Raw genomic sequence first — 22,457 nt, forward strand, 5'->3', positions numbered from 1 at the left:
TAGCCATTTGGACACCTCCCAGCATCCAGCACTCTGCTGGTTGGCTCAGGTGGTGAATGATGTTAATGAGGTTGAGTTTGTGGGCTCAAATCTGCCAAGGCGGGGGGAGCCTCCAGTGTGTAACCAAGGAGCACCCTGGACAGTATAGCCTATGTGGACCAGTCCTCTCAGACCAGACAGCCATCACCAGGATGGAGGCTGTTATGGCAACGGGCTCCGGGAGAACCAGAGCTGGAGCAGGGCTCACCATCCCCACTCCTGGGGAAACAATTCAAAGCAGTGTGCTCCTCCTGTCTGCCATGGGGGTCTGGTGCCACTCTCATATACAATTTGCAAACCATCCTATGGTTTCCTTTGGGGAAAGTCAGTCTCTGCCTCTCTTTGCCACTGCCGTGGGCAGCAGTGAAGCCCCAGCCTGCCCTCTATAAAGATGCTACTGATGTGTTATGGCTGACCACGAGTGGGAAGTTGGTGGCCAAAGACCTCAGTACAATGGAGTGAGAGATCCAGGGAGAGCAGAGAGGACAAGCTAGTCTCGCAGCCTTCCCCACATGGGGTGGCCACATGAGCACCCAGGCTTGAGGCTCAGGCCAAAAAATCTGTCCTGGAAGCCCTTTCCATATCAGGTCAATGAGGTCTAGGGGCATGCTCCTTTGAGGCCCCCTTTCAAGCCTAACCTCCTGGTTTCATGCCTACTCCATCCTCGGAGGCCCAGCTGAGAGGGGCAGAGGAAGCAGAGAGGAAGGGTATGTCAAACACCACAGAAGCTTCAGGAAGCACAGAGCTTCATTATGACCTTAACTAAATTTCAGCTTCTAAAAAGTTGACTCTGAAATCTGACTACCTCAGTAACCCTTTCTTTCTGACACCCTCTCCACCCAACCAGGATCTCTTTTTCTTTAGAGTCCTGAGAACTCCACCTTTCTTGAAAGTTTGAGCCAAGGAGGCACCTGCTGAAGCTAAAGGGAAAATGGGTATTTTGACCTGAAAACACTTGAAAGGCCCAGCACATTGCACTAAGTGTGCAAATATGGATCCACTTGCCCATCCTCTGCTGCTTCCTTCCTGGAGACAGGGAGCTGTGACCGTGTTTAGGAGGGCAGGTGGGACACAGCCTGGATCGCAGCGGGAGTAGAGGCCATGAGGATCTGATTTCAATCTGATGCCTGACTTTGACTCCCCAACTTCCATCTGAGGTGAGGCCTTTGCCAAAACACACCTAGCTCTCAGCTAGTTCTACTAGTGGGAAGAGCCAGCTCTGCGGGTAACCCCAAAACAGCACATAATCTTACAAAGCACTTAAATCTGGCCTTAGGATATAGGATATGAAACAGGCCTTCTAAAAAAGACTTGTTTGCTTGTGTAACATTAGGTTTATCCTTAACCATGTTTTACATAAACTGAATTGGTGTGTGTTTCCTCAAGGTACAGCCATCAGATGGAAGACAGGTGTCCAGGTGGAGCTGGGGCAAGTGGAAAAGGCTGCCTGGGGTGGCACACTCATGGGGGAACTCAGGAGTTGACCCCACTGGGCTTACACCCAAGAGCAAGTGAGATGCCACAAGCAAGTAAAGGTGACTCATTTTAAGAGATAAAGTCTATATAGGGTCTTGACTCTCTGACCCAGCCCCCGACAAAGCCATTGGGGATGGAGGAGCAGTAAGATCTGAGGGCTGGAAGAATGTTGGGGGCATCTTCACTCTCATTTTGGGCCCAGGACCCTGCAGATTTTTGAGCCAACACTGCTTTCAGAAGGATGGGGATGAATCCAGAGATCCCAGGGGTTGGGAGTGGGGCTGCCTGGGCTATTGCACTGTCTGTGTGGATTTTCTTTGAAAGAAAGGGCATTGCCAAAAGGTTATACACCTTTTAATGGGCTGTCAGTTGTCCCAGGTCCTTCCACACTTGGCACCCGGGTTTCTGGTGGGAGGAAGGTGAATAGGTAGAAACCCAAGGAGATTCCCAGTCTTAACCAGAGATCTGCTTGACCATGGTGGCCCATCTTTTTGCTTTAAGCCTCGAGGTTATTTTTCTGAAATCTGTGAATAAGAGGGAAAGAGACTAGTGGAAGAGATTTCTTGAAGGATACTGAGGGGGAAAGATGCAGGCTAGGGAAAGGTGATTAAATCTGGTCTTTTATTTATGCCTACTTATAGATATAGGGGCAGAGGAATGGATCTCAGTATGTTTGAAGTGTGTGTTTGTGTGTAATTTCTTGGGTATGTATGCTGTATTTTGTGTGCCTAATATGAATAGATGTATTGGGTGTATAAACTGAGTTTGTGTGTATTTCATGTGCAAACAATAGTAAATTATCTTGGTATACGTGTATCCCACATGTATACCCATGTGCCCACGTTGTTTTTGTGTATTTTGCATCTGAGGTGTGTGCAGGTATCTGTGTACACTCTGTGTGACCATGTCATTTTGTGTGGTTTGCATCCGAGTTGCAGTTGTGTCTTTCGCATGGTGTTTGCAGGTCTTTTGTGTATGTTCCATATGTACGTTCCATGTCTGGGCGGAGTGTGCGTATTTTGGATACAGATATAAGCGTATATCTTTTGAGTACCCTTTTCATTAATTTGGTCTCTGTGTATTTTGCATGGGTGGTGAGTCTTTTCTATTCGTGTATGGCAACAATGTAGATCTCTTTTGTGGTGGGTATGTATGTCTGTGTGCCGGTGTGGGTAAACATTTTATAGTCCCAGGTCAAGGGCACTGGGATAAAATATCTACCACCCGACCTAGGCATTAGGTACAGGCTATTTTACCGTTTATCTTTTCAAAGTCTGCATCCCTCCAGCCCACACCTTGGAAATACAGCACCTTCTCCCATGAAGGAGAGGAAGAGAAGCACGGAGGCTTTGTGCCGGGCCTGGGATGCCCTGTAGACCCCTGAGGATGTGGGTGACCAGGAACTAGCGAGCACCCTGGGCTGGTGCCCCACCCCCCAAGGTAACTGTAGATGCTAAAGAGCCAACCGTGAGGCCAGGGCTGGAGAGACAACTGGCAGCCTGACCTCACAGCTCACTGCGTTTGGGAAATTTAAACAATGATGTTGAAAGGCAAAGAAGCCTAGTTTGTGAGGCAAAAGCTTCCCCATCTGCACCTGTTCCAGGGTCAGCCAGAACTCTGCCTTGATGCGGTGTGACCTTCACTCTCAGCCTGCTCTAGGGGTGGAGAATGATTCTTTAGCCAGCCTTCGGTGGCATATGCAGCCCTGGTTGCCAGTTTAACGGGGGAGACAGCTTGAGCCTGGTGATCAAAATGATGCCTGTGGTTCAACTAGGGACTCCATCTCTTGGTCCTGAACTTCAGAAATTTCCACATAGAGGAGGTTCCCTTTTAGCCTAGACCTGTGGAACTGGGGCCCCAGGATCCCTCCTCCTCCATGTCCTTGGTTTCAAAGAAGGCGATCCATTCTGGCTCTTTAGTGAAAGGTTCGCGGAAGGGACTGATGCGGAGCCAGATGACCATATCATTTTGCGTATTTTGCATCTAAGTCGTGGGTTATGTCTTTGACATGGTGTTTATAGTTCTCGTGTGTATGTTCTCTATTAGTTAAATACATTCTACGTCTCAAATGAAAACCAGACAGGGCAGGGACAATGAGAATGGAGATGATGAAGGTGATGGGCTCTAGAGGGGCTGCCTGGGGTGGGTCTGGCCCAGGTCAGCTGGAGCTGTGAGGGCCCTGGGGCCCTTGTGCACTCGGTAAGACAAGCTTCAGCTGTGGGAAACTGAAGCTGCAGCACATGAAGGGCAGAAAGACAATTCGAACATCTAAGAATCCATGAAGACTGGAGTGTCGGAGGCAATGGCAGCAAACCCAGGCCCAGTGGGGTGACCAATGGGACAGATGAACCCATTAGGTCTCTGAGACAACCAACCCACCAAGCAGTGGGTTTGCTCCTGAACCTGAACTCCAGAGAATGACTATATATATATGTGTGTGTGTGTGTGCATATATACATATACACACGTATGTGTGTATATATATGTATATATAAATATATATATATGCGTGTATATACACTCTAGTGCACATAGTCAAACACATGCATATATTGCCCTGTGTCAAAAATATTGCATAAGCTTATACAAGGTTCAAATGCAATTTTCTCTATAGCTAGCTAGGGAGAGGAACTCATGGAAGAGACACTTGATACATAGGTATATACACTGGATCCACAGATCCGCCTGTGCTCAGGACAACGTGCCCCAGTCAGCTGTACAGTCTTGCCCATGACTAGGTTCATTCCTAAGGTGCAGTCACGTGAGGTGTTAGACACTGCTTTCCCTGCTCACTCTCCTGGCTTTGCGGAGGTCTGTGCCCCCACTTGGAAGAACAGGGATGGGGGTGGGCTAGAGGGCCAGAAGTTTTGGTTCCTCACTCCAAACAGTCTATTTTTTTTTTTTCTCTTGATTGAGGGCTTTTTGTCTTCTGATGGGAAAGGAAAAAAAAAAAGAAAACCCTAGTTCAATGCCATTCCTAGGCTATTAATACTCTAAATATGAATACTGTGTAGGCTACTAAGAAAATAGGTTATCTCCTGTGTTTTAAATATTGAGATTCATGCAACAAACACCCATGCAGCTCTATCGCATCACTGGTAGATTTCATTGCAGTGCCAGTGTAGCTGGGCCACAGCACTAGAAAGCAGATGCCTGCAAACTCCAATGTAACGAAGAAATCAGACATGTTTTTGTGACCCTGAAGCCTGCAAAAATGGTGAAATCTGAAGCTGAGAGGTCCCTTGGTTTGTTAGCTTCTCCCTGTAGGGCGAAGGGAGCAAATGTGAAACTTGACAACTCACATTCGGTCATCCTAACTGTCCCTCCCCCGGGGTTCCCTCACTTCGACACTGCAGAGAGAAAAACCAAATGCTGCATTTTCCGTTATGAAACACAAGCCTCCGGAGCATCTACTTGGCAACTGCAATTCACAAACCCCAGCCTGTGACACAGAAAGTAATTCCAACACACAGCACTGTGTGTTCTTTTCAATGCAAAAATGGGAATGACCTTTTGAATAATTACCAGAACTTTAAGGCTAAGCCACCATGGTTTTTCTCTGAGAAGGGGGAGGTAGGCTCAAGTGGGGTGGTGGGGTGGGAGGGTGAGGGTGGTAGTGGTGGGAGCTGCATCTCTGAGATGCTGTGTGCATTTCTTTAGGAAGAAAAGGTGACACTGATGTGATGGGGTCTGTATCTGCTATGAGGTGGCCTCAATGTGTCCTTCTGAAATCCTGGCTTCCATAGGTGACTCCCATCTTTGGAAACCCCTAAGCCGGTGATGAAGATTTGCATGAAAGCCATGGATAGGTATTCTGTGTTCTAAATCAAAAATCAAAAGATCGAAAGTCACTTGCACGACTATTGCTCTCCATGCAGAACCAGATACACACTGTAGAACACACTGACTACAATGCAGGCTACTATGCAATATCTGCATTAGTTCCATTGAGCTGTGAGTAGGTTAATCGGGTTCAGTCAGACATCAGTTAACATTTTGGTAATATTCACATAGTTTGTATTAGCCAGAGTGCAGTTGGCTGTTTTCAAGTTTTCCTCTCTAAAGTCCTCGTTACTGTTGTTTACCCCCTCCTGGATCTCCATGTAATCAGACTTACTAATGGTAGAGGCACTTCTACTTTTCTTTAGGTCTGGGGAGGATGGGATCTTTGGACAGCTCGTCACTTGCAAGTACTGGGCCTGCTCCTCTCCCTCTGTCTCCCGGTGGTAGAAGTAGTTGAAATTGGACACTATGACAGGGACCGGTAAGGCAATGGTTAAAACACCTGCAATTGCACACAGGGAACCCACGATCTTTCCCCCAATGGTAGTCGGAACCATGTCTCCATAGCCTACAGTTGTCATGGAGACGACTGCCCACCAGAAGGCATCCGGGATGCTCGGGAACTGGGATTCCCTCTCATCGGCCTCTGCGAAATAGACAGCACTAGAGAAAAGGATGACCCCGATGAAGAGGAAGAATATTAGGAGGCCCAACTCTCTCATGCTGGCTTTGAGGGTCTGACCTAGAATCTGGAGACCTTTGGAGTGTCTGGACAACTTGAAAATCCTAAAGACTCTTACCAACCGGATGACTCGAAGGATGGCCAGTGACATGGCCTGCTGACCCTGCTGAGCATCCTCTGGCTTCTCAGCCAGCTCTGTTCCCAGGGTGATGAAGTAGGGGATGATGGCCACAATGTCAATGATGTTCATGATGTTGGTGAAGAAGCCGGCTTTACTGGGACAGGCAAAGAACCTCACCAAGAACTCAAAGGAGAACCAGATGATGCAGAGGGTCTCTACGATGAAGAAAGGGTCGGTGAAGGAAGTGGACTGCTGGTACCCGATGGTGCTATTGGAGTAGGTGTGGAAGGTCACTCCACTGCCATGCATGTCTTCATTCTCATCCCGGAATATGGGCAGCGTCTCCAGGCAGAAGCTGACGATTGAGATCAAGATCACCATGACAGACACAATAGCTATAATCCTGGCAGGCCCTGAGCTCTCTGGGTATTCAAAGAGAAGCCACACCTGTCTCTGAAATTCATTTTCAGGCAGAGGACGCTCTTCCTCTTTGATGTAGCCTTCATCTTCCCGAAACATCTCCATTGCTTCTTCTCCCAGCTCATAAAACCGAATTTCTTCAGAGAATATGTCTAAGGGCACATTCACGGGGCGCCTTAACCGGCCCCCAGACTGGTAGTAGTACAAAATGGCATCAAAGCTCGGGCGGTTCCGATCGAAAAAGTACTCGTTCCGGAGGGGATCAAAGTATCTCATCCGTTTCTTTGGGTCCCCTAAGAGGGTCTCTGGAAACTGGGCTAAGGTCTTTAGCTGGGTTTCAAACCGCAGCCCCGAGATGTTGATCACCACCCTCTCACAGCACTCGTGGTCTGCTTCTGGGTCATAGGTATCCTGCGGGTGCCCAGGGAGGGCAGCAGCCTCATCCGCTGGGTCTCCGGTGGCCACTGTCATAATTGGAACCGGGAGGGGCGCCTCTTGCTGCGCCTTCTAGCTGCCTGGTGGCTGGGAGCTTGGGATGGTGCTTACGGCCCCAGGAAACACAGCGGCATCAGCCTGGGTTCCAGCGGGAGAGCCCGCAGGGCTCCCTGAGAGCTGGAGAGAGAGCCTCGCTTGGCTGGAAGATAGAGGTGGTTAAGAACATAAGACCACTCAGCACTGGCAGCCCGACCTGGGGTGCTTCCCCCCCCACTTCTCTCAGCCAAGAAGCTCAAAAACATCACCACCACTGATACCACAAAAAAGTAAGATTTTTGTTTACCTGGGCTGGGGATCAGAGGGAAGCAGGTGGTGGTCTCTCAAGAAAGCTCTGGAATGCCCTGAGCTGGGGGCAGGGGGCTGACATAGGTCCCCCTGCACTGTGCAGGCTTCATGGAGCACAGCCCCATACAAGAGGTTGGAAAGGAGCCCTCTCCCAGGCACTAAACTGATGCCTTGCAGATCCCTGCACCCTGAGAGGTATTTGCAGTGACAAATCTTGGGCCTGGGTCTCCCTCATTGCTCCCACCCCAGTGACTCTACACACGGCTGTTATTAAACAATAGATTGATTTACCTGGCAAGGCAGGAATCTGCAGCTCTCTTCCTTGCAGAGCTGATCCGATGCTTCAGGAATCCTAGATATACAAACGGGCAGCCCGATACCCCATCACGTCTTCTCACTTGAGATAGAAATAATGGTGAGTCATTCTGGGCAGGAGGGCAGGCTCCAGGGCCTGGAGGTGAGCTCTAGGGCTGAGCTGGGCTGGAGGGGTTGTGGGATGCCTGGTTAGGGGCACACAGGACTCGGGGATGGGTAAGCTGGGATCTGGAGCCTTTGAAAGGAAGGAAGTAAGATGTAATGCTCAGCAAAAGCCAGAGTTCTCCCGGCTGCCCTCAGGAGGTGTGACGTTGCCTGGAAAAAACAGCAGCAAGGTGGAATCAGAGTTTTTGGGCAGCTGGTGCCAAGATTCAGGAGAGCTCTGGCAGCTTCTCTTCCATGCCCATTTTCTATTCTGGTGTCATACCTGAGAAGTATCCCTCAGCCTCCTAGCCTCTTCTGGGCAGGCTTCCATCCACTGGAAGCGTTTTCTCCCAGGGAACAAGCCTTTAGACTTGGCTGGGCCTGTCTCCTCCAGGGGCCTCCCCTGGCTCAGTCAGATTCCCCATTGGTCCTCTGCAGCCATCAGGAGGGACTCTGGGCAAAGCCCTCCCATCCCGAGGTCAGGACACAGCATCTCCCAAGGGAAGAGCTTCCTACACTGCAGCCCCACTCCCAGCTCTGACCTCTGCAGAGTCCTGGAGGAAGAACCGCTCCTCCCCAGCCTGGCTGCCCCCAATACACACTCCTCCAGAGCTCATCTAGGGAGACTTCTCACACAGAAAGGTCGATCTCCAAAAGCTGGTTTCCTTGGTCCCAGGACTTCCTCTCCCTCAGGGACCCCTACACTGCAGGCCTCCCTCCGGCAGGGTGGCATTCGAACCGGGCAGCGCCCGACCACCGATTTCTCCCCAACAGAAAACCCCTCACGTCTCTTGGGCAGTGAGTGCAGAACCAAGTCTCAGCCAGCCTGGCTGCGAGGCAGCTTGGCAGCAGCTAGAGGGGGAGCCTGAAGGAAGCCAGCTTCCGGGCTGGCCCCCTGCCCGCCCAATCCCGCCGGCCCCAGGGCGGGGAGGGGTCCGAGCCCTCTCCCCATCGCTCCGGTCTCCGGCTGGGATTCAGCCCCGCGCGCTCCGCGCGGGTGGACCTGACCCACCAGCTGGCTGCTGCAGCCAGCTCCACCTTAACCCCCTCCTGCCCGGTCCGGAGGGGGGCTCTAGCGGTGGGGCCCGAGCGCTGCCTAGCTCTTTTGCCCGTAGCGTCCGAGGGACCGCCGAGGCTCCATCTCCCTCCAGAAAACACTGGAACCTAAACTCTGGGGGTGGGGAGTAGATGCTGCCCCAGATCTTGGCTTTCCTCTAAGAGCGGGGGCTCCCTGGCAGCCCACGGCCCCAGGGAAGCGGAAAAGCCCTTCTCTGCCGCAAAGCCGTTTTCGTTCTGAGCCGGAGAGGGGAATGCCGCCGGGCAGTCCCAAGTGATTCGTGTCCTACGAACCAGCGCTATTTACCAGACATGGTTATGTCAGCTGCGCTTCCCATCACCCGCCAGCTCCTCTCTGCGCCCTCCGCCCCGCGCGCCCGGCACTGCCCGGAGGGTCCCCGAGCCCTTTGCCTGTTCTCTCCTTCCGCTGGTCGCCAGCCCCCCCATCGTCCGCCCCGGCTCGGTCCGGCCCAGGTTCGCCCGCCCCGGACTGAGCCCGAGCCCGCCGCGCTGCAGGCTGTGCCGCCCGGTGCCCCGCAGCCCGGACAGGGGGGCGGTAGCACGCGCAGCCGAGCGCCCCGACACCCATTTACCCTTCCCGATGGGCACCCGGAGCCTGCATGTTTCTGGATGACCGCAGGAGGCGGCTGCGGGCGGCCAGCCGGCGCCGGCTCTGCAGTCCCGCGGGCGGCGAGTACGGAGCACCCGGCCGCCGCCCGCAGCCGCACCGCGCCGCACCGCGCCACGCAGCGCCGCACCTGGCCGCCGGCGGACTCGAATTAAAGGGGCCGGCGGGGGCCCGAGGCGGCGAGGTGCCGCCACCCGCTGTCCGCCCAGTGAGGCCCCCGGACCTGGGCCCCCTCCCCGCGAGGAAAGCACCCCATCCTTCGGCAGAGCTCAGCTTACTAACCAGAACCTCGCGGAGGGCTGAGCTGGGTGCTGCGGCGCGCCGGGGAACCGGGGACCAGAGTTGAGGAGCGGTCATGAGAGACTCCTGCCAACCATAAGTAAGCCAAGGAGGAAACAATCAATACAGCTATCCCAGGCCCGAGAAGGGATCCAGCCGCGTGGGAGACGTGTTGCTATTATTATATGATGCTGCCAGACAGAACCTGCAGACCCTCTCCTTGCCCTCTCGCGCCGGCTTGCCCCCTCCTGCAGCTCCTCTGCCTCTCCACCTCCCGCTTACCCAGCCAAAGCTCTGGCTTCGCAGAGGGGAATACAGCAGGTGTGGGCCGCAGTGTGGCACAAACTCGGTGTTGTGTTCGCCCCCACGGGGAGGAGCCGCAGGAACCCGGCAGAACTGCAGCGCCGGCCCTCTGGACTCCCTCCCCCGGAGAAGCAGGGGCAGGAAAGGCTGGGGTTGGGGGCTTGAGGGGGCGGTGCAGCTGCCCTAGGCAAGCGCCAGTTCAGTTCAGTCACTCAGTCCGACTCTTTGTGACCCCATGGACTGCAGCACGCCAGGCAAGAGCCAGGTTCTTTATAAAATGGGCTCCTCACAGACCTGAGGAAGCCAGCTGGCCTACGGGGCTCTGCAATTGGGGATGCAGCTTATGGTACCCCGGGGTGGGTGGTGGAGGATGCCCTTTGCTTTTGTAAGAGTGTGTGGGAAGCCCAGGATGCCCTCTGCTCAGATGATGGGCCTGAGAGGGTCAGGGATGTTCTTGGAAGGCCCATGACAGCTCCAAGCCCCTGCCAGTTCTTGTCTGCTGTCCGAATTATGGTTCCAAACAGCTGTTCCTTGAGCCCAGATCTGAACCAGACATGGAATCCTGTGTGCAGAGGGCCTCTAGTCCCAGGGAGGCTGCTGCTGATCCCTCCTTGCTCAGTGAATCCTCCTCTTTAGGCCTGTAGTTTCAGATAGAAGCTCTGAGAGCCCACAGGGGCCAGGATCGTGGGATTCCAGTGTTCATTAAGGTGCATGCATGCCTGCTCAGTTGTATCCGACTCTGCGACCCCATGGACTGTATAGCCCACCAGGCTCCTCAACCCAGGGATCGAACCTGTGTTTCTTAGTCTCCTGCACTGGCAGATGGATTTAAGATTGGGGCCTACCCAGAGCTGCTGGGGTAGTCTGGGTGGGCAGTGACCTCAGTGAGCTCTGGGGACAACAGATGACTATCAGGTAGGACTGGTTTGGTTTAGGGCCCCATAGAAGCTGCCCTGGCAGTGTCCTAGCCTGTGTGGCCTGGGTGTTTCAGAGCCAGCCAGGCTGGGACTTACATCCTGCAAGTTCATTCACATCTTTGGACCTCAGTTTCCTCATCTGGAAAATGAAGAGTCTTCACAAACTGTTGTGATGGTTCAGTTGTTTATGTAGACTTTAGGCCCCAGCCAGACATGCCATGAATGAGTCTCTCCACTTTGCTTCCCTAGGAAACCCCTGTCTTAACTCCCAGCTTGCTGCTAAGCTTTTGGCTCTTTCTCTAAGAAGTGCTCAATCACCAGGTTCTCTCTGCTTCCCAGTTTGCCCTACCCCTCTCTTTCCCTGAGGTCTCAGTCATTCCTGCCTCCTTCACCAAATTGTCCTCCAGAACCTTGCTCCACAGTCTTTCCGGAAGCTTCTCCCGACCAGTCCCACAGGACTCTGTTCCTCCTTCTTGCCACATTGGATCTTTATGTCAATTAATGCACAACAGTCTTATCCATTTGATCAAGTCTATATATTTTCTTTGCCCTCCTTTGTTGAAATGGAAGCCATGGACAGAGAAAAACTCTCAAGGGAGAATTAATAATCATGTTCTTTGATGACTTATGCTTAACATGTGCCAGACACTGCGCCAGGCATCTCTAGACCAGTGGGACATGTAATCCCCACAGCTCTAGGAGGTGATTTCTACATCAGAACCATCTCTTGGGCTTCCCTGGTGGCTCAGACAATAAAGAATCTGCCTGCAATGCAGGAGATCTGGGTTTGATCCCAGAGTCGGGACGATCCCCTGGAGAAGGGAATGGCAATGCACGCAAGTATTCTTGCCTGGAGAATTCCATGGACAGAGGAGCCTGGTGAGCTACAGTCCATGGGGTCACAAAGGGTCAGATACGACTGAGTGACTAACATACACACAATCTCAGGGGAAAGGAAACAGGCAGAGAGACGAAGCAACCTGCCCAAGGCCAATGAGTGGTGGCTCTGGGACTTGAATCAGGTCTTAACACCTACCTGTAGCCACTACACTCACTGCTCAAGTAGAATGAGCAGCCCTTAAATTCCGTTCTCCTTTTTGGGATATTCCTCTGACCCTCCTTCCATCTGATTGAACTCAGGGGCATGTCATCCTTGTTGTCGTTTAGTTGCTCAGTCCTGTCCAATTCTTTGTGACCCCACGGACTGGAGCCTGCCAGGCTCCTCAGTCCATGGGATTCTCCAGGCAGTAGATAGCTGTTTCCTTCTCCAGGGGATCATCTCCACCCAGGGACTGAACCTGACTCTGCTGCATTGCAGGCAGAGTCTTTATCACTGTACCACCTGGGAAGCCCAGTGTCACCCCACCTCTCCTCATTAAAGCCTGATCTAAGTGTGAACAACAACCAAAAAGAAATTAACTAAAGAAGGAAAGAAAGAAAAAAGAAAGATAATAGAATTCTTACCCCTGACACTTGCTTGCTAGTTGTATGAGCTTGAGCAAGTTATGTCAACCCTCTGAGCCTCAGCTTCCTCGTTTGTCAGTAAAATAGCAAAAGACTTCATAGGGTGGTAAGGATTAAATGAATTAAGCTAGCTAGCTTAACCTAGGTGTTTAATCTTTTTAGCTTGAGGTCAGTTTTCTATTTTTGTCACAAAAGATCAGCTAGAGTGCCCTTTGATGCCTTTCCCGGGGTGAGTTAAACCCCAAAGACCACTCTTTTCTCCTTCAGTCCGGTTTCCTTCTTGGAGGCCAGGCCCTGCTTTCAGCAGAGGGAAAGACTGCTGAATGGCCATCACAAGAAAGGAGTCCGTTGGTTCCTGCCCTCCAACACTACAGCCATTGAAAGGAGTTAATGACAGTGCGTCCATGCCCACACTGACCCCCACACCCACCCAGGCACCACAGAGACAGAAGCGAGCGTCTTAGGTCTTTCCACCACAATTTATGAATGTAGGGGTAAGGGGGGAGGGAAATCACTCCTGGAGGACCATCTCTCCCTTCTTGCATGACTGCCACCTCTGCTGATGCTTGCTGCAAAATGGGAATACTTCATAGGCTGTTGTGAAGGTTAGCCCCCCTACCCACCCACCCAACATGGCAGCACAGCCCTCGCCAGCCCACCAGAAGCAGGGCAGGGAAGCATGGAAAGTAAGCCCAGGCACTGGGCTGACACCTGTCCATAGACCATTTGATTTAATCCTTGCCACCACCCAGTGGGAAAGATGCCATTATCTCTATTTTACAAATGCAGATCTTGAAGCTCAGAGTAGGCCAGTTGCTGTCCGGGGTAATTTAGTTGGTAAGTGGTGAGGCTAGGATGGAACTGGACTGTCTGACTTCGCAAATCACCATTCCTTTCTGCTGGCTGCTTCCACTGTTAGTGAGGAGCCAGGCCTCTGGGCTGACTTCCTGGTCTTAGGAATGTGGATTCAATCCAGCAGAACTTGCAGAGCCGCAGGGCATACCCACACATCCTGCGGAGGATGTCCAACCCGACAGGAGGTCTTTTTAGAGGGGGATTGGTGCTGATGGTGTTTAACTGTTCACACCAAGGGAGTTAGGCAGTGGTACAAGATTCAGGACTTGAAGGCTCCTCCTTGTGCCCTTGCTAGAGCAGCTCTACTGATTCTTCTTTCATCTGCAAAATCCAGGGCTTAGCATCCCTCACCCCGGCAAAGGCATATACAATGCAGAGCATCTGACCAGGGCTGTAGTCTTAGCATGTAGAGCTCTGTGATCCAAGGTTGCTCACTTGACCTTTCTTGCCACAGTATGCTTGTTAAATAGGAAGGATAGAATTACCCTCACCACCTCATTTGTTTCATAGGATTTAAAGTGAAAAAGGAGGCTTCCCAGGTAGCACTAATGGTAAAGAACCCGCCTGACAATACAGGAGATGCAAGAGATGTGGGTTTGATCCCTGGGTCAGGAAGATCCCCTGGAGGAGGAAATGGCAACCCACTCCAGTATCCTTGCCAGGGAAATCCCATGGACAGAGGAGACGGGCAGGTTATATAATCCATGGGGTCACAAGAGTTAGACATGACTGAGCATGCACAAAGAGAAAGAGGGAGGGAGGAAGGAAACTAGCATTCAGGTCAGTGTGTATTACAATCTCATTTATGAGGCTCATGGACACACTTGGAAAAGCCAAAAAACCCCGATCCGTGTGGAACAGTACACTGTTCTTGTGATAGTCATCACTGCTGTTGTGGCTGTGCTCTGCCAGTGTACCTGATGTCATGCCTGACGTCTGAGGACTTCCCTGGGAAGTGCAAGGAGCATCGTTCCAGCCCCCTACTTACCTAAGAGCTGCCTCCTACAGGCAGTTTCCTAAGGTGGTCAAGGGCTGCCTTCTGCAGGAAGCCTTCTGAGATTAATTCCTGCTGCCAGCAAGGAACTCCTGTGTGGAGCCCTGGGCTTTGGTTTCAGAGGGTGGGCCTTTCCTCACCTTTTGGAGCTGCTCCTCCGTGTCGGGTGCTGCGCTGCTCGTCTCACAATCAGGGCCCTTTTGTTAACACCCAAAGGCAGAACAGCATAGTGGCTAAAGCACAGCTGCTAGTGTTGGCTGATCGGGGGCCTAATCCCACAGCTGGCATGATTTGGCTGTGACTGGGTTCCTCGCCTCACATTCCTATGGAGTGACTGGAATGCCGAGCGCTAGGAAAAGCGCCTGTGCCCTGGCCAACACTGAGCGTTAGCCATCAGCAGACCGCTGTCATAGCTTGGCCACCACGGTCTTCTTCTCTGTTAGGAACAGGCGTGGCAGGGGTTTAGGTGAGCTCTGACAGCTGACACCTTCTGTGTTCCAGGCCACATCCCCTGGACCACCTATAACTTCAGCTGCCCATGGAGAACAGTTTCTGGGTGTGCTGGCAATGCCCCCCTCAACCACAGTCTCATGGGCTCCTCGACTCAGGGCTTTTCTGAGGCTGGGGTGGCTCACTCAGGCTGCCTGGCCTGGCCTGGATGTCAGGAGAGGCAACTCTGAATGCCCTGACCTCTCGGCTGTAAGAGGGACAATTTGAGTTCTCCAGCAGGCTTCGCAGATGGCTGCCATCTGTATGGAGTCCCGGTGGCTCAAGAGGAAACCAGCTCAATCCCATGAGCCAGCTGGCCCGGGTCAGGTCAAGGTCTGTAGCAAGGATGACCTCTCTCCTTGGCCCTGCCCAAGACTGGTCCCTGGGAGCTCTGTCTTTGGCCCAGGCCTGTCTCCAGAATTGTAGCTCATCAGCCCCACTTCACAGCCCTGCTTCTCCCTCATGTGCCCTGTGTTGGGAAAGATGCCACATTTTACCCTGTTGCCCAAACCAGAAACCTGGGAGTGCTTAAAAGCTCTCTTTGCTTTCCCCATCCCGACATCGTCCACAGCCAGTAAGTCACCTGGTCTTGGCATCTGTTCTCTTCTTTCCGGCTCCCTCTCCCCCTCCTGCACCCTGGTTTAAGCTACCTGTAGGCATGATCTGGCCCACTGTGTCCTTTCCTGGTCGTCTACCTTCAGACTAGCTCCCTGGTCTCTTCTCCCCGCAGTTGTCAAAGTGATCCTCCTAAAGTGCATATCCACTCATGTCACTTACCTCTTAGCTCCTCCTTGGCTCCCTACTGTGTGCTCAGTAGCTCAGTCACGTCCGGCTCTTTTGCGACCACGTGAACCGTAGCCTGTCAGGCTCCTCTGTCCACGGGATTTTCCAGGAAGGAATACTGGAGTGGGTTGCCATTTCCTCCTTTAAGGTATCTCCCTGGTCCAGGGATTGAACCTGCGTCTCTTGCATCTCCTGTATTGGCCGGTGGATTCTTCACCACTGCACCAGCTAGGAAGCCCCGATTGCTGTGATGCAAACTGCATGTCCTAAAAGGCAGGCAAAGCCCTTCCTGATCTGATGTTCCTCTGCTCTCCCTGCATCACCCATTCCCGAAGTCTAAACTGGCATCAAGGACTTCCCTGTAGCTCAAACGGTAAAGAATCTGCCTGCAATGCAGAAGACGGAGGATTGATCCCTGGGTCAGGAAGATCCCCTGGAGAAGGGAATGGCAATCCACTCCAGTATTCTTGCCTGGAGAATCCCATGGACAGAGGAGCCTGGTGAACTACAGTCCATGGGGTCACCAAGAGTTGGACATGACTGAGTGATAACATACTTACAACATACTTATACTGGCATCAAACTAAACTATCTTGAAGGCTGGAACTGGCTTAAAACATACAGATTAGCTAAAGACCTGAAGTCAGATAGGCCTGTGGTTGAGTCCTGGCTCTGCTGTTTGCCCCTCATGTGACCTCAGGTAGGGTATTTTTCCTCTCTGAGTTCCAATCTGTAAAATGGGAGTAATAAGACCTAGTGCTCACTCCAAGGATCAAACAAGAGGATGTGAACAGGGTGTTTATCTCAGTGCCTCATCTGCAGGGAGGGCTCAAGAACAATGAGCTTCCAGATGGTTCTAGCCTCCTTGCACAGAATCCACCTGCCTCCCTCATCACCCCAGTGACTCCTGTTCTAAACATTCAACTTGAGTCACATCCTTCCTGAAGCATTCCTGGACCGCCTTCCTGGACCGCCTCTCTGGACCCCACCCTCGAAGGCAGTGCCTGAATGCTGCCCGGGAGACAGGTCCTTGCATTGCGTTCAGGGGTCTGTCACTGTCCCCACACTTTCTTCCCCTGGGTGGGGAGCATCCTGAGGGCAGGGACTTGTGTCTTCTGCCTGCATCCCTGTGTCTGGTCCAGCCAGGCACAGACAGAGCAGCTGGGCCAACAGTGTTTGTGAACTAGTGATTGCCTGATAGCTTAACCATCTCTCCTTGCCTTTCAGCCTCCGGACTTGGCAACTCTGGAAAGGCCTTGCTTCTGAAGAACCCTGAGTCACTGCAGGACCAGAAAGGGCTGTTCCTGACTCTTGCCTTTGGCCTAGAGTGGTAAAGCAGGAGGGTCGGCCATACACTAGCCACCTCCAGTGGTAAGGGTGCCCCCAGGAAGCCCCTGCATCAGAGGATAGCAGAGGAGTGTGGATGATGGCCCAGAGAGACGTGGCTCCATCTCTGTATCACAGAGGGGTTAGGCAACTTGCTCAAGGTCACACAGCTAGTCTAGGCAAGAGCCAGGGTTTAAATTCAGGCTCCAGAATTCATGCTCTTGGCTATTCTGCTGTGCTGTTTCATAGCTTGCGTATCCAGGCATGCTGCGGGATGTGCAACATGGGCTTGATCTCGTCCACTTGTCACCCTGTACCGTTAGATTTTCAAGGATTCCTAAGGACTCTTTCACTTCTGCTTCTCCCGTTTCTGCACATACACCCTCAAGGAAGGGTGCTTACTGCCTTTCACCATGGATCATTCCAGTTTTGGACAGAGCTAGCTTTTTATCTTTTGGAATTTTCCTTCCTGAAGCCTTCACCCATGGGTCTTTATTCCACTCGTGGCCATAAAGTACAGCTCTGCACCCCCTCCCCGGCACACAGTTGCACTGCACTTCACAAAGCTGAAGAGAGTGGCCAGGAGCCCTACGACCTCTGTTCTTTGGGGTCATCGCCTCTAGGCCCTCAACTCTTCCTAAAATGCCATGGCTTGGGACTTTGTATCACCACGCCCTTCTCTGAAAATTACCCAACTTTTAATATGCTTCACATGAGGTCCCCAGAGGAGAGTGCTTTGACCCAAGTGTGGCCCAACCAGCCCAGAGGTGGGCAGGGTTGCCTCTTTTGCCCAATAAATGAAGCCTAGCACACACTGTCTCCTTAGTGTGTATAGCCCATGGCCTGATTGTTACTATAACCCCTACACCCTTCTCTTCTCATTACGGCCTTTGGTCCATAGAGAAGGGGCATGGAGCAGACAAAGCAGAAGCAACTTGATATCATGGAAAGACAGTTGGCTTGGCATTTCAGCCCAGCTCCACCTCCACCTGGGTGATCTTGGGGCATGTGACCTTGAGTAAGTCATTTCCCCTCTTTGGGCCTCAGCTTCTTCCTTTGTAAAATGGGAAAGCGGGATTACATTATATACATATACATATACATATATATATGTATGTATGTGTATATATATATAAAACCTCTTCTTGTTTTATGACTAGTTCCATGACTTTGCACCAGCTAAGGAATGGGAGCTTCTTATAGACAAATGGACATGTCTCATTTATGTTCCACTAGTATTTTTTTTTAAGATTTTTTTTTGATGTGGACCATTTTTAAGGTCTGTATTGAATTTGTTATGCTATCGCACCTGTTTTGTGTTTTGGGTGTTTTGGCCATGAGGCACATGGTATCTTAGCTCCCCAACCAGGGAGGAAACCCACACCTCCTGCATTGGAAGGAGTCTTATCCACTGTACCTCCAGGAAAGTCCCTCCGCTAATATTCAAAGTGAACCGATTATACTAGAGGACATAGAAGCTCAGAGAGGTTGTGTAACCTGCTCAAGGTCACGCAGCTCTAGTAAGTGGCAGAGCTGGGATTCAGGCCCAGGCCTCATTGACCCCCAAGTCAGCAGTTCCCCCGTCACAGCTCACTGCCTGTTGAAAAAGGGAGGAAAGAATTTGGTAACTGCCAAATCACTTTGAAATGAATCCTAAAATAATTCAAAACAGTGCAAACCTGATGCTCAGCGCATTTTAATAATGTTCTCTGAGTCCAAGACAGGTCACTACAAGGGAGACTCAGGGAGTCTTCAATTCTGAGAACCTATTGAGAGAAAATGGGTTTCAACCACAGTGAGAGTGTTCGGTTAGACATGGGGGGAAATGGTGGACTCTGTGGGACATTTAACTGACCAAGCGACCCAAAGGAGACCTCTAGGAACAGGGTAGGGGCCTGACTGCCTGCTCTACATCACTGAAGAAGGGCCTTCCCAAGAATGCTGAGAAAGTATATTTTGTTCAGTCGCTCAGTTGTGTCTGACTCTTTAGATGGGTGAAAGATTGGATAGGAAATTATTGGCTAGCAAATCTGTGTTTGTTGAATGGAATGAGCTCTAGTTTGGAGAGGCAGCAGTCCAGGGAACTCAGATCTGGGATTCTGGGTGACTCAGCCTTTCTTTTGAAGAAGGGGAAAGAAAGGGACGATAGAGCGTGGAGGGGATCGAGCCATCCTGGCAACTTTCCAGGTGTTGCAGAGCCAAGATGCACCTGGGAAAGTGAAGGAAAGACAATCTATGAATGAACAAGGGGCTAGGGGCACGAAGAATGGCCAGAAGGAGGGAAAGGGAGTGGGGATGTATTCTCCTACTCCTCCATGCTCCCAGCCCAGAGTCTTTGGCTTGCCAGCTTGTCACCTGAAATTCCAGGCTCATCCAACAATGCCACCCAGTGGCCATGTGGGTGAAATGCAAGAGGTGCTCAGGGTAGCCAAACCAGACAGAGGAGGAAAAGTACACAGCCACTCAGAACAAGAAAACTTCAGGCTTCTTTCTGCCTTGGGGATGTGGTGCTGGGCTTCCCAGGGGTCTCTGGCTATAGGCCTAGATGTTATCTAAGACTCCTGCACACCCCAAAGGATTTGCTCTCTTCTCTGAGCTTAGAGTCTGCTGGGGTAAGACAGCTTCCCTGATCCACAGATTCCTGAAGCCTCCCTGACTTGTTCAGTTGCTAAATTGTGTCCACCTCTTTGTGACCTTATGGATTACAGCAAGCCAGACTCCTCTGTCCTTCACTGTCTCCTGGAGTTTGCTCAAATTCATGTCCATTGAGTTGGTGAAGCTATCCAACAGTCTCATCTTCTGCCGCCTCTTTCTCCTTTTGCCTTCAATCTTTCCCAGCATCAAGACAGAATTTCCCTGATCTGTAGATTGCTGAAGCCTCCCTGAGTGTAGACCTAAAAGGGCAAGGGTGTCTATAGCCGCTCCCCCAGGCCTCCCTTTCTGGGATGATAAGAGGCCGAGAAGGCAAATGCCAACTGCTTCCAGTCCCCCTGCCCTGCGATGACTGGCCACAGCCAAGGTCATGGTGGTTGCCAGGTCAGCACAGCAGGGTCTCCGGGGCAGCAGGAAGGGGCTGGAAGTCACTTCACAATGAATTGCATACTTGTCTTCCAGCTTCATCCTGCCCAAGGTCCATGAACTTCTGGGAACTAGGCAAAGTTCTTTCTCTAGGAAAAGTGGGACCCCAGAGTTAGATGGTAAGATGGGGCATGAGTCCTAAGGAAAACACAATAGAACCTGAGAATGAGGGTCTAATGGAAACTCTTTTCTCCAGGCTTCTGTGATACAGATCATACCCAACAGGGGTGAGTACTATTTTTCATTCCCGTTTTACCAATACAGAGACTGAAGCTTAGTGGGGTTGAGTGACTGGCCAACGGCCACGTGGCCAGTGACCAGGTGCAAGAGGCAGGAGCTGAACTTCAGTCTGTCTGACTCCCCAGCCCAGCTCTAAGCCAAGCATGAGCAAGCACTGTGGGGACACCCAGAGCTTGGCACACAGGAGCCGCTCAGATATGAGTTGACTGAGTAGATCCTTCTCTAGAGCTGGAGAGGGCAACGGGCTTGTCAGCTGTCAGCCCTAAACCGGGGCAGAATGAACTAGGCTAAATTCAGGAATGAAGTACAGAAAGGCATAAAAAACAAACAAACAAACAAACAAAAAAAAAAACGGGAAGATCCCCTGGAGAAGGGAATGGCTACTCACTCCGGTATTCTTGCCTGGAGAATCCCGTGGACAGAGGAGCCTGGGGGGCTGCAGTCCATGCGGTTGCAAAGAGTCAGGCAGGATTGAGCCACTAAGAAAAGGGAAACCCTCATAAAAGTTGGGGCACTTGAGAGGCGTCTTTAAGGAGAATGTCTGAAGACTGGAAGGGGTGTTGAAGCCAGGACTGAGGCTTTCCGCCTGGGAAATCAGGATACCTCCCTGCTACTTCACCCATTCATTCACTCCCCTGCAGAAAGGCACTCTGGAATAGCCCATCTCACACAGCAAACCCCACCTCTCTGCATCTAATCCTGCTGTATTTCTCTTCATGGCATTTATCTTCACCTGCTGATTTGCTACATACTTATTTGCTCATAGTCTTATTTCCCTGCTCCTAGAATGCAAATTCCATTAAGAGGGTGCTTGGAATGCTGTGGGTGCTCAATGCATAATTGTAAGATAAATGTCTAAAAGAGTGACTGAACATAAGGTTTGGAGGGCAACAGGGACGGAGCGCAGACGCAGCTTCAGTTGTTCCAGGAACACCGAGTCAGGCAGCATGGAAGGACCCAGCAAGACAGGAAGGGTCATTGGGGAATACTGGGAATGTCACGCTAAGGAGTCAATTTATTTTCGTCCTGTAGGGTTTTGTGTTGGAGGGTGACAGGAGCCAACGTAGGTTTCAGGAATGTACTGTAACTTGTAATGAAAACATGGATGATCTGAGAACAGAGGCAGGAAATCAGTAAGCGTAAGGTTGCTTCTCCAGGTGAGAAATGACAAGGGGCAAAGGGATGGAACAGTGAGGTTGGTTGCAAAGAGAAAGCACCAACAGGAGCCCTTACAGAGAGTCAGAAAGGCTCAGTGGCCATGAGACTGGAGAGGAAGGGGGAACATGCTGATACCTTGGACCAAGCAGGGGACTCAGAGGGTGGCGTGTGCAGATGGCAGTGCTGGCCTGATGCTCGGGAGAGAGGGGATGGAGAGTTCAGAGTCATCACCGGGAAGGGTGTTTGAAGCCACAGGGGAGAATGAGATCCTCCTGGATGGGAGCCTGTTGCTGTTGTTTAGTGTCACTAGGTCAGGAGAAGGAGGCTGGAGTATCTAGAACACCCACACTGTGGGGAAGGGAAGGGAGAGGAGGGGGAGGAGCCAGCAGAGCCCTGCTTGGAGGAGCAGGAGGAAGGTCTGAGTGCCACGGCCCAGACAGCCACTTCTGGGCCAGGGCTGAGCAGACACTTACATCCTCCATTGACAGGACTTGGCACCCCATCCGAGTCCTGCGGCCTCATCCCTCGGACATGGCAGAGTCCGACAGCACTGGGTCTCCGTTTGGGGCCAATGTTTGTGCCACATCAGGGTCAAGACTTCTACTTCAAGGGGAAAGAAATAATTTATTAGTGTCATCTATAGAGCTAAAAATAATACATTACAAATTGGTAAAATTGCACCAGAGTTTTATCCAAAGTAACCTTGTCCTTCCCATTCATCTATTTGGAAGCGTGGACTGCAGTATAGAGATGGGCCTGAGGCAGGAGATAGATGGGTCCCAGGGTGAGCAGTTAGAGTTTGTCCCCTGCGGACAGATATGCCAAGATGAAGAGGATAGCAGGAGCAGAGAGGAGCTGAGCCCTGTCCAGATCAGAGAGAAAGAGACCACATATTTCTCATTCTCAAGGTCCAGGAGACCTTCCCAACTACACAAGCTCAGAAATGCACATTGGGGGTCAAAAAGGGAGGGGGTGTCACTCCGCAGTAGGTGATGTCAACCTACCCATAGGCCTCTTTGCCAGACTCCATCTTGACTAAGAGATGCACACATGTGGGGGAGGACCCTGAGATAAACCAAATGGATTCAGAAACAGGCAGAGCAAGATGATCGGCCAAAGGAAACCTG

At 51.7% G+C, this 22,457-nt stretch overlaps 1 protein-coding gene across 1 annotated transcript; it reads right to left on the minus strand.

The window, feature by feature from the left end:
- Positions 1-5,462: 5,462 nt before the first annotated feature.
- KCNA2 (potassium voltage-gated channel subfamily A member 2) lies at positions 5,463-7,067 on the minus strand. Its single transcript, XM_069571033.1, has one exon. The coding sequence runs from the start codon at positions 6,990-6,992 to the stop codon at positions 5,493-5,495; it is 1,500 nt and encodes a 499-aa protein (XP_069427134.1). The 5' UTR covers positions 6,993-7,067; the 3' UTR covers positions 5,463-5,492.
- Positions 7,068-22,457: the final 15,390 nt, after the last annotated feature.

This window comes from Ovis canadensis, chromosome 1, assembly GCF_042477335.2.
Source record: "Ovis canadensis isolate MfBH-ARS-UI-01 breed Bighorn chromosome 1, ARS-UI_OviCan_v2, whole genome shotgun sequence".
In the NCBI taxonomy this organism is placed as follows: domain Eukaryota; kingdom Metazoa; phylum Chordata; class Mammalia; order Artiodactyla; family Bovidae; genus Ovis; species Ovis canadensis.